This window comes from Limulus polyphemus, unplaced genomic scaffold (assembly GCF_000517525.1).
Source record: "Limulus polyphemus unplaced genomic scaffold, Limulus_polyphemus-2.1.2 Scaffold1066, whole genome shotgun sequence".
Taxonomy (NCBI): domain Eukaryota; kingdom Metazoa; phylum Arthropoda; class Merostomata; order Xiphosura; family Limulidae; genus Limulus; species Limulus polyphemus.
The window spans coordinates 173,904-190,513 of record NW_013666676.1 but is presented as its reverse complement, the minus strand read 5'-3'; the positions used below and the strand labels follow the sequence as shown (position 1 = coordinate 190,513).

Below are 16,610 nucleotides of genomic sequence, written 5' to 3'. Positions count from 1 at the left end.
GTCAAGCTTCTTTACTAAACAAAACAATGTTTACTAGCCAGTCTAATCTCGTCAAGCTTCTCAGGAGCTCCTACAGCTGTTAAAAACAGGAATGGTTATTCGCGTAAAGCTATCAGCGCTAACCGTCTTAAAAGAAAGGATGCTACTGAACATAGCCCACCGTCAACTCTTGGTCTACTCTAATCGAACATTGGGATTTCATCGTCACTTTTATGATGTACCAACGACTTTAAAGTGCGGAGTACGTTTGTATGACAATGGGACAGGAATCATGGTCCTTCAGATTCACAGTCCGGTACACTAACTATTAGACCCCAATACCAGTAAAATGAATGTGTTTATATTAAAGATGCATCGGATACTACGTTAAAAATATTACGTATTACATCAGCGGGCTCTGAGCTAAATTCTGTATTTAGATTCAAAAGGGTCCAGAGCTAGACCACTATACAATGAAATACGTAACATGTTATACTTTGATTGAAAGTACTAAACCGAAGACCGTGAAGTACTTACATTGAAAAGGCTTCACTATAACAAACACCCCTGTACTTTGAAATAGGTAATGTATTTCCTTCGAAATGGTCCTGTTGTTTCACTAATATAACTTGAAGAAAGCTATATATTAATATCGAAGTGACGTTTTCATGAGGATTCATGTACAGTAACACAACGTTAGGGTTATATAGGTGAGGTTTTCATCAGAAATATTGTACTGTAAAAGAACGTTAGAGTTATATAGGTGATCATTTCATCAGGATTCATGTTCAGTAACACAATCTTATGGTTATATAGGGGATGTTTTCATCAGGAGTATTGTACAGTAAAAGAACGTTAGAGTTATACAGGTGATCAGTTCATCAGGAATAATGTACAATCAAACAATGTTAGATTTATATAGGTGATATTTTCATCAGGAATCATATACAGTAAGTCAACGTTAGAGCTATATAGGTGAGACTTTCATCAAGAATCATGTACAATCCAACAATGTTAGATTTATATAGGTGATATTGTCATCAGGAATCATATACAGTAAGTCAACGTTAGAGCTATATAGGTGAGACTTTCATCAGGAATCATGTACAGCAAGTCAACGTTAGAGCTATATAAGTGAGACTTTCATCAGGAATCATGTACAGTAAAACAACTTTAGGATTTAATAAGTAATGTTTTCCTGTGGAATCATATAAAGTACAATACCAGTCGACTCGAAAAAAGTTGTATTAATTTAAGCTCACGCCAACTGAAGACTTACCACAAATTAAACATATCCTGGGATTCAATAACAAGGATAATCTAAAACCAAGAGCATTTCTGTCACAACTGATTTAAGTCATTGTTCTCAGTTTTATTTATTAACAGTTCCTAACGATGGTGTATCAAAAAAGAATTATCTAGAAACATTTGAATGTTTTCATATAATCGAATATCTGAGTTCAATCAATAAAACATTAACTTGAATTATTTTAATTAATCTAAAATTAAATCAGAAATATATATAATACGTAATTTAGTTTATAAAAAGAAGCACAATTTATTATAACATTAGGAGTTATTTAAAACTTACTGAATATATATTCTTAAATAAGGTAAGTATTTGACGAGTTCTATATATGACGATTCACAAGCGAAGCTTGAAAGTAATAAGTAAAAAGATTTGACACTATATATGACGATTCACAAGCGAAGCTTGAAAGTAATAAGTAAAAAGATTTGACACTATATATGACGATTCACAAGCGAAGCTTGAAAGTAATAAGTAAAAAGATTTGACACTATATATGACGATTCACAAGCGAAGCTTGAAAGTAATAAGTAAAACGATTTGAAACTATATATGACCATTCACAAGCGAAGCTTGAAAGTAATAAGTAAAAAGATTTGACTCAGAAATAAGATCGTAGAAAGGTTTATAAGTGTATGATGACAAAAATAATTCGTTGAATTATCTTAAAACTTCGTTTCATTATTTGGTATTTGGCAACATCACTGTCATTTACATAAACTTCAGAAACAAGTATAGTTAATCATACCACCAACTGACTAAGCAAAAAAGAGTTATTGCCAGTTTTACATTAACTTAGAGCACAAGGCGAAGAAAAATCGTATTTCCAATTTTTTTCTGGACGCCCAAGTACATATAAGAATAATCTTAGATCTTCTCTGTGTAGGTATGTGTCATGATATAAGAGACTGTTTAGTTTAGAATTTATTGATTAATATATTTTGTGAGTGAATATTTTATTATTGTCTAGTTTTTGTTATAACAAGAGTGAAAAGCAGACGATTGTAGGAAGTTATGTTTATAATTCATTGATGTTGAAACTATCGAACGTCGCGTGCAATACATTGACGTCGAGAATATAGCGATTTCTAGAAGGCGGTCAGACGATTAAGTGATAAAGATATAAATAGTGTGAGACGAGCGCAAACAGCAGACAGACGATAGAAGAAGAGAGTAAAGTTACGGGAAAGGAAAAGTTCAGCATGAAATTAACTACCGGAGAAGTGATAGGCCTAACGATTAACATAGGCCTAACATTTAATATGTTAGAGTAAGATCAACAGTAGAAAAAGAGAAAAGAAGAAGAATATTCTCTGTCAAATCGTGGTTCTAAAGTAACTGAATCAGCCTGAGTGCACTTTGACTAAAGTAACAGAGGATATTTTGAAGAAAGAAAACCAAACGATTACGATAACTCTCGCCGCAATTGTAAGTGAATCACACAGAGAATACTGTTAAAAAGAACTCGGGGGTGAAACGTTTATTACAAAGACCCAGGATGTTATATAGAGAGAAATTTGTGAAACAAATAGTAGGACCAAAACATCATTTTGTCCTAAACATCTGCTTTACATTCAGTACGAATGCAACAACTTTAACTAACACTACTAGCTCTACTACAAAACTCCTAAATCTGAGGAAGAAGAGCCAGAAAAAAACTGTTTATCAAAGACAGTTACCATGTTCTTAAGATCGTTCAGCCAGTTATTTTGTCTTTATGGTTTTAGTTGAAGTCAAATGTGATGTTCAAGTCCTGGTCTGATGGTGTGATTGGCTACTGCTGTGTTCAGTTATACAAGTCTGGACCACTGCCAATGAAGAATGACTTAGCTATATCTACGTCTTCTTTCAACCTTAAGAAGTTGTGTGTGGCTAATGAGCCATAAAGTTGGGAAGACTGTTCCAGCAGAATAAGAACGTTATCAAGGAATATCGACATAGTCATGCGCATTGACATTTGAACTAAACTATCACTTATACAACGGTACTACTCGTATAGAGGTCTAAAAATATATCATTGAAACACGTTATAATGTTCCGTGATATCTAAAACTCGCCATAAAGCTTAAAGGTCTAAAGATGAGTTTCTGGAACACATCATAGAGCTTAAAGGTCTAAAGATGCATTCCTGGAACTTCCCATAAAGCTAATAGTTTTAAAGATGCATTCTTAATAATTGTCATAAGAATTAGGTGTCTAAAAACGGATTTAGATGTCTAAAGACGTATTTAAGGTACTCACACTATTGTTTTACAACATGCGGATGTATTAATGGAACTGAAATATACATACAGTTGATTTACAAAGGCAGTAATATGTATATCTGTAGCCTAACCAAGTGGTACCTTTCACAGGACCTCCTACTAAATATATGTGCACTTAGTACACACTATGTATTTCAATTATAGTATAGTAAAATATTTTAATTATTTATTAACAAAGTCTTAACCTTCTAGAAACGAGAAATCAAGAGACCTTAATGCACTTTGTACAGAATATTTATTTTGTATGTAAATCAAGAAAATGAGGCTGTAGATATACTTCAAGTTTTCTGTTGTTTTTGTATATATCTTTAATATAAGAAAGATCAGGGGGAAACTTTCCTATAACTTGAAAACGTTCGTCAGCCCCTGGTTGTTTCTTCGACTCTCAGTGACAAGAAAAAAACCTTTTATAATCATAAAGAGCGATTTCGAACTTTCCAGAATCAAATCAGGAGTTTAAGTGGTAACACGCATAATTGTCTGAATTAGTGCAGACTTAGGCACAATCTAGATGGTTGGTATTTTTCACCCGAATGGGTCCCCCCAGTGGCACAGCGGTATGTCTGCGGACTTACAACGTTAGAAACCGGATTTTGATATCCGTGGTGGGCAGAGCACAGATAGCCCATTGTGTAGCTTTGTGCATAACTAGAAACAAACAAACAAAATCACCCGAATGGCATCTTATGCGACGTACGAACCCCATGGTCACGTCTGAAACTTACAAGGTAAGATGAAAACGAAACAGCCATCTCTCCCGTTTAGTTTGCTAATGAAAAAGTAGTTTCATATTTAATCAATACAAGAGAAGCACAAATTATTAACGTGGAATACTTTCCTTGTTCCGCCTTAAATATGGTGATAATCAATAACACTTTTCAATTTGACAATATTACATCACTGAAGACGACGCCACCTACGAGTTCACATAGTTTAGTTAATCAACATGGGTGAGTTGAAAACCTAATAAAGTTTTTATTCACGTTTTTACGACAAAAAGGAACACATAATAAGATGAAACAATAGCTAAAAGCTATATGATAGACTTCAGTATTGATATCTCTGTCATTGTAGAACCCGGCATGGCCAGATGGTTAGGGCGCTCGACTCGCAATCTGCGGGTTACGGGTTCGAATCTCCATCACACCAAACAAAATGCTCGCCCTTTCAGCCGTGGGGACGTTATAATTTGGCGGTCAATCCCACTATTCGTTGGTAAAAGAGTAGCCCAAGAGTTGGCGGTTGGTGCCTTCCCTCTAGTCTTACACTGCTAAATTAGGGACGGCTGGCGCAGATAGCTCTCGTGTAGCTTTGCGCGAAATCCATAACAAACAAACATACAAACTCTCAGTGTAAACAGCATATGAAAGTTTAGATGTATCTAAGAACAACTTCGGTGTATTACTTATTTGAAGACACTGTTCCAGACAACGTTCATTCGAGCGTGGGTGTGTATTGGTCACCCATAAGTGAATTCGCTTTCGCTTGACAACATATGTACAAACTGACGACCATTTATTTGATATGTGTATATAGCTGCTAGGAACAATGTAGAAAGTAAAATAGGCGCGAGTTCGTTTCTGGGTAGTTTATTTTCCCACCCACTGAGACATAGCTAACGACGCATGAAACAAACTTTAAATATTCCATAAAACTTTTAGGATTAATGGGATCTTTGGTTACTTAAAGAATCGGACAAAACGTTACTACCCTGGTTAACTGTTGTTAGTTGGTCTTCTCATTACTCTATTTAAATATATTAAATTTTCCTAATCGTTTGAGGTAGTTCCTTAGCCAAAATCCAGGGTACAATTTACAAATGTATTCGTTATCAGGTAAGTCGTTTTCATTAGTTACTTTCTTTCTCCGTCCTCCAGTAGCTCAGCCGTAAACTTGCTAAAAACCGGGTTTCGATACCCGTGGTGGGTAGCTCTTTGCTGAAACTCAAACTGATTCACTTTTTGTTCTTTGTTTACAGTAAATAATAGAAGTATAATAAAAATAGCAGAAATTTTGTTATGTTTATTATTTGCACGCCCCCAGTGGTACAGCGGTATGTCTGCGGACTTACAATGCTAGAATCCGGGTTTCGATACCTGTGGCGGGCAGAGCACAGATAGCCCATTGTGTAGCTTTGTGTTTAATTTACAAACAAACAAATTATTTGCACACACAAAAAAAGTAGGGACTTTAGGCATGTTCGTATTTTATTTGAATTTATTTTTTTTTTAAATTTCTATTCAGCAACAAATTCATTTATGAAAAAGAAACTCTACAATTTTCATTTATATTAAAAATTGCTACAAACTCTAGCAGTTACTTCCTAAAATAACTTGTAAGAATATGTTGTTTGAGCCATAGTTCTGTAATTATGGTAGCGGCAATGATAATAGTCACTAATTTAACCTGGATTAAAGTGTTCTTTATTCTATTTTATTATTTATTGAATTGGAATTCGACTGTTGTCGTGTATTTGTTATGACCATTAATTTTAAACGTTTAAAGGAAATTTAACTATAATTTGAAGATTCATTAAAAAAAAGAATTATATATATATATCATATCCAAAAGAAGGATTGTGATTTTTTTTTGTTATTTCATTGTTTAAGTGATATTAACTAGCAACACATACTATACGCAGAAATTAAATTAATTTAACGATCTTTCTGCATAGAGAGATACAATGTAATCCGTTCCAGTTTTCTTTTAAACTCAGAAAATGTTAGAATAGCGAAATATAGATACGATCAAAAGTAACAAAAAAGGTGCGTTTAAACTTTACTTTTTATGTCGATTTCAAGAAATTACCGACTGGAAAATTTAAAGCGACATTCATCTTCATTTATCTTATGCAAGAACATTTCTAGGATAAGGTTCGCCCTGGAGAATGGATAACGTATTTTTTTCTTTGTTCATTCATTATACGTATATATTATATTGATTTAGACTCCCCCCCCTCCCGGATAAATTTCTGTGGACACCCATCATTACGGGTTTCAAATAAAGCCGTGTAAAAAGCATTTATACTTTTCTTGTCAGCTACACATCGCTGCCATAGAGGCCTTTCGCTCAACACCAGAAGTTCTCAGCTAGATTGAAGACGATCGCAAATAAAGTGTATCGAAAATGCTATATTTTATGCACTACCAAATGTTTATTGCTACGGTATTAAACGCAGAAACAAAATGACGAATTTAAATGTACCTCACAACCTAGAAATGAAATCTTGGTTCAAATAAAATGATATAAGAATAAATTATTGGAAAACATTATGTCGATCATTTGAATGACGTACTCACTCAGATTCATCTTTTAACAATCAGCTCTCATCTACACTATTTTTGCTTTGTTTTCCGTGGAGTATTTTGAAACATCTGTCTCTGCTTTCTATTTGAATTATTTATGTTTAGCTGTTAGTTGTTTCTTCGTTGCAACAAAAATATTTTTGTTGAATCAGTAGTTTTGGAAATAACCAACTTTTTTTTATGTAAAGCACAAAGCTCACTATGGGCTATCCTAGCTCTGCTACCAAGGGTATTTAAATCCAATTTTTAGAATTATAAGCCCATTAACTTATCGCTGAATTACCAGGGGGCCTAATTACTAAGAGGGCTTATTTATTTTCCAGTGGTATTTAATTGAAATAGAAGATATTGATTTTGAAATAAAAGATAACATTGCTCAAATGGTATATTAAGAATCTATACGTCGAAACCTGGTAACACATTGTTGTAAAGTTGTATATGTGGTAATATTAATTGTGGGCGAAATTATTAACCAAAATACACTCGTTAATAACAACGAAAGAGTATTTCTATGAAAATCTAGATGAACAAAGCGCTATATAACCATCTTTCATCAGGCCTAACTTTCACTCCCGTATCTTTGATCGTATTAGATCAATTTTGGCTTTCATGGTATCCCTCTTGGATCTGACTTCACTTTACATAATTTGTCTTGGATTAGATTTTACGTTTATTCACTTTTTTTTTTCGAATCAGGCCTGGTTTCCATGCAAATTTTCATTGGCTCAGGTTTTGAATTTTAATATGTTTTCTATGCCCAGGCCTAATTTCCATACATATTCTTCTTGAATCAGGCATGAAATCTGTATACACTGCCTATACGAACAATATTCGACATTTCTTGAATGTTCCTCTCAGTATGCAATGAAGGAAAATTCAATAAGTGTAATAAGTAGGCTAATATTGTCAAGTTATGTTTGTTTGTTTTAGACTTTTATTAGCGCAAAGCCGTCCTAATTTTGAACTGAAAAAACGGAAGCTAGCTAGTCAATGTCATCATCCAGCTCTTGGGCTACTCTTGTCTCACCGAATAGTGAGATCTAACAATCACTATTATAGCCCACCCACAGTCCCAAAGTACGGAGCTCATTTTTGTGGCAATGGGATGCGAACCTAGAACCCTTTGCTAACACTCCGGTTATGCTACCCACTAGGTCACGCCTAGCCCAAATATTAAAGTGCCAGTAAGTTCCTGTTTCGAAATTGTGTAAAGAGATATTAAAATCCTCTGGAAGTTTACAAAAAAATTATACTAACAAATTATAAGGTTATTCAATGGCATGGTAATCTGCTTATACAGGGTATGAAAAAACGCTGCAATTGGCCAAAAGTACTTTTACAATTGTAAAAAAAAATCGATATTATAATTCACAACTGTAACAAATGCACAGTTAATTTAAGACACAAATGTGACTACTGTGAACGGACATCATCTGTAAATGTGACTACGTGTGAACGGACATCATCTGTAAATGTGATTACGTGTGAACGGACATCATCTGTGAATGTGACTACGTGTGAACGGACATCATCTGTGAAGCCAGTTCAGCGTGATCTTCATGAATGTAAGCATCTGTGAAGCCAGTTCAGCGTGATCTTCATGAATGTAAGCATCTGTGAAGCCAGTTCAGCGTGATCTTCATGAATGTAAGCATCTGTGAAGCCAGTGCAGCGTGATCTGCATGAATGTAAGCACTTAAAAAAGTTTTCTACATGTAGATCGTACATACATCCTCCCAAACAAATCTTGACTTCTAGTTTCTTGAAATAAATCCTCTCAGTAATGGAATATTATTAATCATTCAAACTGTTTTTCTTCTTTAAATGAAAGATAATTTTCCCCTTTTCCAAAATGATGTCTAAGTATACATCTGAAGAAAAGCAGATCCACGATTTGAACAATGATTGTATTGTTCAAGCTGTTAAATATTTGTGTGGATATTTCATGGCGTCGTTTGTACTTTACATATTGGGGGTCGAGTGAATTGTTAGAATATCTAAATGCCCATTGACATAAATATATCTTAAATGAATACGTTCTGTGGACCGTGGTGAAATGTTTTGATAATTTCAACAACTTATCATGGCAGCAGAATAATGAACGTTCCATGTCACAAAACACGCACAAAAAATAAAATATCCAAAATCTTGGAATGACCCAGTTATTAACTTTAAAACATATATTTAATACTATCTTTAGGGGGGGGGGGCTTTAAAAGGCCACTGAAAACCTGCTTTTATCCATTGCAGAAACGGTAAAAAGACAAACAACATGTTCTTCACATAAACAAAAGCACCCCTTGCAAGTCAGAAGCAGTTACTCAAGCTAAAACTGACCCATAATTTTTCATGTCCAGGACCTTCGATAGCACTATTTACATTCCTCTTCCGTGAGGCTGCCTTCCATATACATTGTTCATAGATTATACCTGCCCACTTTACACGTTTCAACAATACAGCTCAACTTGACTTTCATTGTTTTGGAACGAAAAGGAACAAAAAGAACGTTTAGCCAACTACCAGTATTTTATGCGCACCTCTTTATAGCTATAATGGCGATATTCATTCCAGAACTGAATATCAACTGTTTCATTTAAAATTTTGCCACAAACATTTATATGGGTCACAAAATTTTAGTGAACTACACTGTAACAAGAATAGCATAATTATTTTAAAATATGCAAATGAGGAGAATAAAACAGATTTAACCATTATGAAGATCAATTGTGATAGGTCTATATATATTTTCTTTGCATCTCTTCTTTTCAACTTGCAAACTTTTTTAAATTTAGCAGTTTTGATAATATTAATGTTTTGGTCATAATGGCAATATGGTATTCAAAGGTTTCTCGAAGAAAGTTTCACATTAAGGGAATGAAAGAACAAGCTTTCACCTGAGCAGGATCAGCCTTAAAACAAGACAAGCAATTAAACTGTCTAAAACCCTTCGATATGGAAAATCTGCATATACATTTTTTATCAGCGTTTCTTTAAAGATGAAGCTTCAATAAACCCAAATATCAAACGGCTGACCCATCAACCAACGTTTCACATAATTCTGGTGTACGGTTTCCGACACTGAAGGCGATTTCATGCACCAATAAGCTCGTTTTAAAACGTAATGAGTACAGATGTTTTGAATTTGCTATAAATTAGTCGTTGTCTATATAAATAAAATAATAATATTTATATGCCTTTGTTTGTCTTTTCTTAAAATTCGGGAAAAAATTAGACAATAAATTTCTGGTTTTCAACAAATTAAAGCGTTTGTATACTCAATTAAAGTACAGTCTTTGGTTTTTCTTAACCTGCTATCTAAAATACATTATTAAAAGGGTAGGTTTGCTAGTACAAAACAGTTTTAATATCATTATTTATTTTACTTTTTTTTTATTGTCGAGCGCCACGAGAGGTCTCTGACTTCCTATCTTGGCCACGCTTCACAGTAGCTACGACTTACACTGCTAATGCGTTATTTTATACTACTAGTGCCTTGCGTTAATGTTTAATGGAAATAGACAAAATAAGTCATTCAACAGTACGTTTTACAATATTAACAGAAAAGGCATGTTGATATGTAAAATCCAAAACAATAAGAAAGGAAACTGACACGCAAAACAAAATAATCTGAAAATGAGTGAAACTCAAGAATCTGTGGCAATAACGCGTAAACATTAAGTCTGAGAAAGAGCGTAATAGAAACATTTACTGTGTTTGCATACCAGGAAAGTACAATTTTGTTATTTTATTTATTCAATATCCCAGTTTGCTTTTTAAAAAAAGGTTTTATAGTTCCACAAGCAATGTTCAGAAACCAGGCAACATTTAATCACTAAGAATAACGAGACAATTATGTGTCTTGAACGTCATTATGGACAATATTTTATAACACTAATATTCAGTCAACTGTTTACTGCTACACAAACATTTTCTACGTTGGTTTGTTAACTGTAAGTTTTTGGTTTTGTTTTTACTGTTTGGAGCTATTAGCTAAGTAAAAAAAAACAGATCGCATTTATATATTCAAAAATAACTTAGCTATATTTTTATCAAATGATTTCTTATCTTATAAATTTCTACAAATAAATTATTCTTAACTTCATTTTGTATTTTCCACCTTAATGTTACACATTATGTAGTTTTTGAGTCATTGTACCAAAAAGCCTTTTTTTTTATAGCGACCAACTCTCTGAAAAATAAAGGAAGTTTATTATTAATACCAAAACACAAGGAAAAATAGAAGTTTTCAGTTAACGTTTAATGTGCTCCACTTCAAAGGATTCCCTTCACAACAACAATTCAATTGGCATTTAATTTGTTTGTTTGTTTTTAAATTTCGCGCAAAGCTACACGAGGGCTATCTGCGCTAGCCGTCCCTAATTTAGCAGTGTAAGACTAGAGGGGAAGCAGCTAGTCATCACCATCTTGGGCTACTCTTTTACCAACGAATAGTGGGATTGACCCTCACATTACAACGCCCCACGACTGAAAGGGCGAGCATGTTTGGTGGGACGGGGATTCCAACCCGCAACCCTCAGATTGCCTGGCATTTAATGATAACTCAGTAAAAATAAAATCAAAACCATATAAATATCAAGTGAACAGTGTTTGGTGTTATTCTGCAGCTTATTAAAATAGGGTTAATTTCGAAAATACATCGTGAGGATTTGAACAAATTGATCTACAAACGTTTTGAAATGTTACGTGTTTGCAATATGACTTAACATCAACTCTTTTAATCTTACGGTCACACAGAATAATTTATTAATTTCTAAAACCAAAGTTTATCTTAAATGTAGAGAAAACAAGAATCGGTAAAGTTCGCCTTACTAATTAACTCATTGACATTTGTTGTATAAATGCTCGTATTAATCAACTTATATGTTAAACGTTCGTATACGTGATAAATAAATTAAGGATTAACATACCTAACGTAGGTTTTCTCCTGTTTTATTAATTTCGTCGGTGGCTATTGATCTACGTATAGAAAACGATCAGCCTAACTCAGCAGGCTTTCATCGTTACTCGGACTTTTCGGAATATATAAGTCTTCCTGGTTCTGTAAGTGATTTTTGTTAGAGAGTAGAAAATGAGTCTCTCTGTAGTACTATTAACTTATATTGTCACGATCTCTGTAACTGTTATGTGAAAGTGCCTTTGTTGGGAACTAATAGCAACAGATTACTTACGATAACAATGATAACGTATTGTAACAGATGACCTACAATAATAACGGTAACTAATAACAACAGACACGTCTCTAATTGAACAATAACTATCTTGAAGTTAGCGTGCATTAGATAGTAATGGATAGTACGTGTGTTTCTTTAGTAATATAATAGACACTGTATCTTACCGGTAATTTTATCTATCGTACATGTTGCTACTTACGGTTGTGTGTCACTAATGATTAAAATTTTGATTTCCAAAAATTTCAAGAACTAAAAACAGTTAAAGACTCTTGTCACGCCATTTCTATTCCTAATTATACTTTAGGTAGCAGATTCGAAAAAAAAAAAAGACTTCCTGCCACAATGAAACAAAGTTTTAATATGTTAACAAATATATATAAAGGAATGTACTTTTCCAGTGACGTTACCCTAAACTTGAAATACGTTAAACAGGAAACCCTCAACTGATTATGACGTAAAAGAAATCAAAACTTTAACCGTGAATATAACGTTGCTCCCCTCCTCCTCCTCCCTTAAAGCCCGTCAACAACAACAGCGTTTCAGAACCTTGGTAGTACTTACTTACGCTATTAGCCCATTTGTATAGCCCACCAAGGGCACAGTGATAAATCTGCAGACTTATAACGCTAGAAACAAGGCTTCGATACCTGTGGTGGGCACATCACAGATAGCCCAGTCTGCAGCTTTGTGCTTAACTACAAACAAACAAACACATTTGTATAACACCAAAAAAACAAGAAAAACAATAGTTGATAACGGATAGCTTTACATAATCTCTCTTACCCTATTATACTATCCTATGTTTATCTTTTGGATATTTCAATGTGATAACAATGCTTTGAAACTAACACTTGATATTTCAATGTGATAACAATGCTTTGAAACTAACACTTGATATTTCAATGTGATAACAATGCTTTGAAACTAACACTTGATATTTCAATGTGATAACAATGCTTTGAAACCGACACAGTTTAGAAACTACCGTCTTGTTCTTCATTTTTGTTACATTAACAGTATGTTTTAATAAAATCTTGAATAATTCACGCGTGTGATATATAAATTAGAGACACGAGCACATAAAACTACTTTAATTTTTCTTAACCTTTTAGAATAAAAATGCTATTCTCAGTTATCGGGAACATGCAGTGATCTTTGAGTCGAAGCTAATTTAAAATGAACATATTTATGTGATCTGACGTAAGAGCTTTAATACAACATTAATTTTTAAAAACATATATTTATGAAACTAAAAGTAAAAATACTCATAATTATTTCAAACATTCCAACACGAGCGTGTTTTTGATACATTGTAAACTTTATACCATAATAAACGTATATATATATATGTATTTAGCTTGTGTGAAAGACTGACAACATTATATTACAGTAACTTACCTCCTTCTACGTATTTGTTAAGTGCGAACAAACAGAGAAAAACTCCAGCGATTTTACCGACATTTGTGACACACAAAGCCCACGGTCTTCCCTTTCCATTGGCCACGACCGTGGGTCGACTTTCTCTGTAGGACATAGCGGTATATTTAGGCCTGACAAATAATACTCACTGACAGAACCGAACAACAGATATCACGAAGAAATCCCGAAGAAAATCTTAAGGTTAATCTTAGCGTCCAACTCTGATCTGAAAGCTCTACTCAATGCTGCGTTGTCAGTCACTATCAGAGGCTGGAGCACGGACTACCAGAGAAGTAAGCAGATTTCTCCTAGATGTTCTATTTTGCTGACGGCAGGATTCTATGTTCATTCTTCAGTGGTGTCTCTTAACTCTATCAAGCTTTGGTGAGTGTCAAGTCTCTTCTGATTGCAGTAGAAGCATTTTCATCGTGCGGCAGCAGCACGGAAATTGTCACGTGATACAGGCTACCCAGTTAGCAAAGCCGGCGCTTGATAAGTCACTGGAGTAGGCAACGCGAATGAGATCCGCCTGAAGAGAGAAACTGAAGTCCCTCATAGGACCAGTTCGTGGTAAAATGAACAAATTTCGGAAGAGTTACAAAAAATATATATCTATTTTATTTTCGAATAAAACTACGAAAAATTCAGCAGAAATTAATACCAATAAATGTAAACAATAAAGATAATTAATTAAATTTCCAGTTTGATAAAACAACTAAATTTCAACGTTGAGTAACTCGTTACAGCTTGTCATTGACTTCATAGTAAACGTTGATAATAATGTAAGTTATATAGAAACGCTTATATAAAGAGTACGTGACTGCTTACTGTTGATTTAGTAGATAAAAAGCTGGCTATATAGCAAAGCATATAAAATGAAGACTGAAGAAATAATTGCGTTTAGAAACCAAAGACCGAAGAAATAATTGCGTTTAGAAACCAAAGACCGAAGAAATAATTGCGTTTAGAAACCAAAGACCGAAGAAATAATTGCGTTTAGAAACCAAAGACCGAAGAAATAATTGCGTTTAGAAACCAAAGACGGAAGAAATAATTGCGTTTACAAACCAAAGACGGAAGAAATAATTGCGTTTACAAACCAAAGATTGAGAAATAATTGCGTTTACAAACCAAAAATTGAGAAATAATTGCGTTTAGAAACCAAAGACCGAAGAAATAATTGCGTTTAGAAACCAAAGACCGAAGAAATAATTGCGTTTAGAAACCAAAAACCGAAGAAATAATTGCATTTAGAAACCAAAAACCGAAGAAATAATTGCGTTTAGAAACCAAAGACCGAAGAAATAATTGCGTTTAGAAACCAAAGATTGAATATCAAGTTACGTTTGAAAACACAAACTGCCGATATTAGTAGGCATGGAAAATGAAATACTTTTGTAAGGTCAAGACTGACGATATAATCACGTTTATAACGAAACGATTTTCAAAAGTTTATATATATATTTATATTTAATCTCTGCGTCAGTGTACAGAAACTTTGATTTTGTCCTTCATTTAATCATACCTCTTCATCAACAGTGCTTTACATGAATAGGGTTATTGAAGATTTAGTTTTAATGCTTACGTAGAACAAACTAATCAATGGTAAGAAACCCGAGGAAGACCTGATAACTATTCTTGGATTTGTTTAAAGAGTTTCACATATCCTCCTATAGCTTCATAATAGGCCTTTGCTTGATCTTTACTTGATCACAACCGCAACGCTGCTTTGTACATTTCCTTTTTTTACGATTAATAATATTGAAATAGTAAAGATAAAGCCTTAGAAAACAATATACTAATATAAACATTTAGATAATTTTATAATGACCATGTAAGACTTCAATATTAGTTACCTCATAAGAAAACCAACATTTTCAATATCTAAGTTATAGAATAATATCTATCTATATATATAAAGCGAAGTTTTCAGCCTTTCTGTCTAGTGTCACGTATTGTTGTCAAGGGCTGGCTTCAATACTTTCGTTGAAATGTACTAGAGAAAGCCAAGGGGCCTGCTTAAACATCGAATTTCAAGGGACAACCGATAGGATCAAAGTTCGAATTTGGTAACCATTTTAAATCTACCGCCTTAATTCCTCGAATGAGGGCTCAAATGAGCTAAGACGTCAGTAGCAAAATATATGCAGCCGGTGCCAAAATGAAAGTGACATTTAAAGCCGCGCATAGCACGGGTACCTTCTTCAGACAAAAGGTTCCTGTGCTATGGCTCAAAATAGTAAAAGGGGCGGCCCTCGTCCCCATTTATAGTATTAGTTTTTAAGCTAGTATAAATGATGAATAACATTAAATACAATTCAGTTCATAATCGTCACATGTTGGGTCAAAGGTTAGTTCAAATCTGGGGATCGTTTCTCCGTTGTGGACCAGATAGCCATTGCGTAGCTTTGCGCTACAAAATTAACAACTAAATCTACTTAATAGTATAAAAAACATTTTAAATACTTAGATAAAGTACAAATATAACTATAAAGAACAAATATGAAATACAGCTAATTATTAGTAAATGTTTTACTGCTAATACTGAATAATATATATTTTTTCTTCATGTTAGTCTTAGAAAATATGAGCATTATATTATATAGGATTTATGCAATAAAACGTTATTAAACGTTAACAACTGATACTGGAAATTAATATACTGTGAAGCTAGTATTTCACATATCTGAATTTGTAAATAAAAGTTTCGCAGTAAAATACTGGTCTTGAATCTCAAATAAAGTTTGCGTATTAAGCTAGATATATCTGTTACTGACAAGTAGTGGTGGTGATTTTTAAACATTAAGCTAATACTAGATATATCTGTTACTGACAAGTAGTGGTGGTGATTGTTAAACATTAAGCTAATGCTAGATATATATCCGTTACTGACAAGTAGTGGTGGTGATTTTTAAACATTAAGCTAATACTAGATATATCTGTTACTGACAAGTAGTGGTGGTGATTTGTAAACATTAAGCTAATGCTAGATATATATCCGTTACTGACAAATGGTGGTGGTGATTTTTAAACATTAAGCTAATGCTAAATATATGCGTTACTGACAAGTAGTGGTGGTGATTTTTAAACATTAAGCTAATACTAGATATATCTGTTACTGACAAGTAGTGGTGGTGATTTG

The 16,610-nt window shown here is 33.6% G+C and overlaps 1 protein-coding gene across 1 annotated transcript in view; it reads right to left on the bottom strand.

The window, feature by feature from the left end:
* Positions 1–13,846, bottom strand: part of LOC106461957 (zwei Ig domain protein zig-8-like) — a 92,777-nt gene extending 78,931 nt beyond the window's left edge. The window contains exon 1 of the mRNA XM_022389059.1: positions 13,448–13,846. Within this exon, the coding sequence (XP_022244767.1) occupies positions 13,448–13,583 (136 nt within the window). The 5' untranslated portion in view covers positions 13,584–13,846. The remainder of the gene's footprint in view (positions 1–13,447) is intronic.
* Between the last annotated feature and the right edge of the window lie 2,764 nt (positions 13,847–16,610).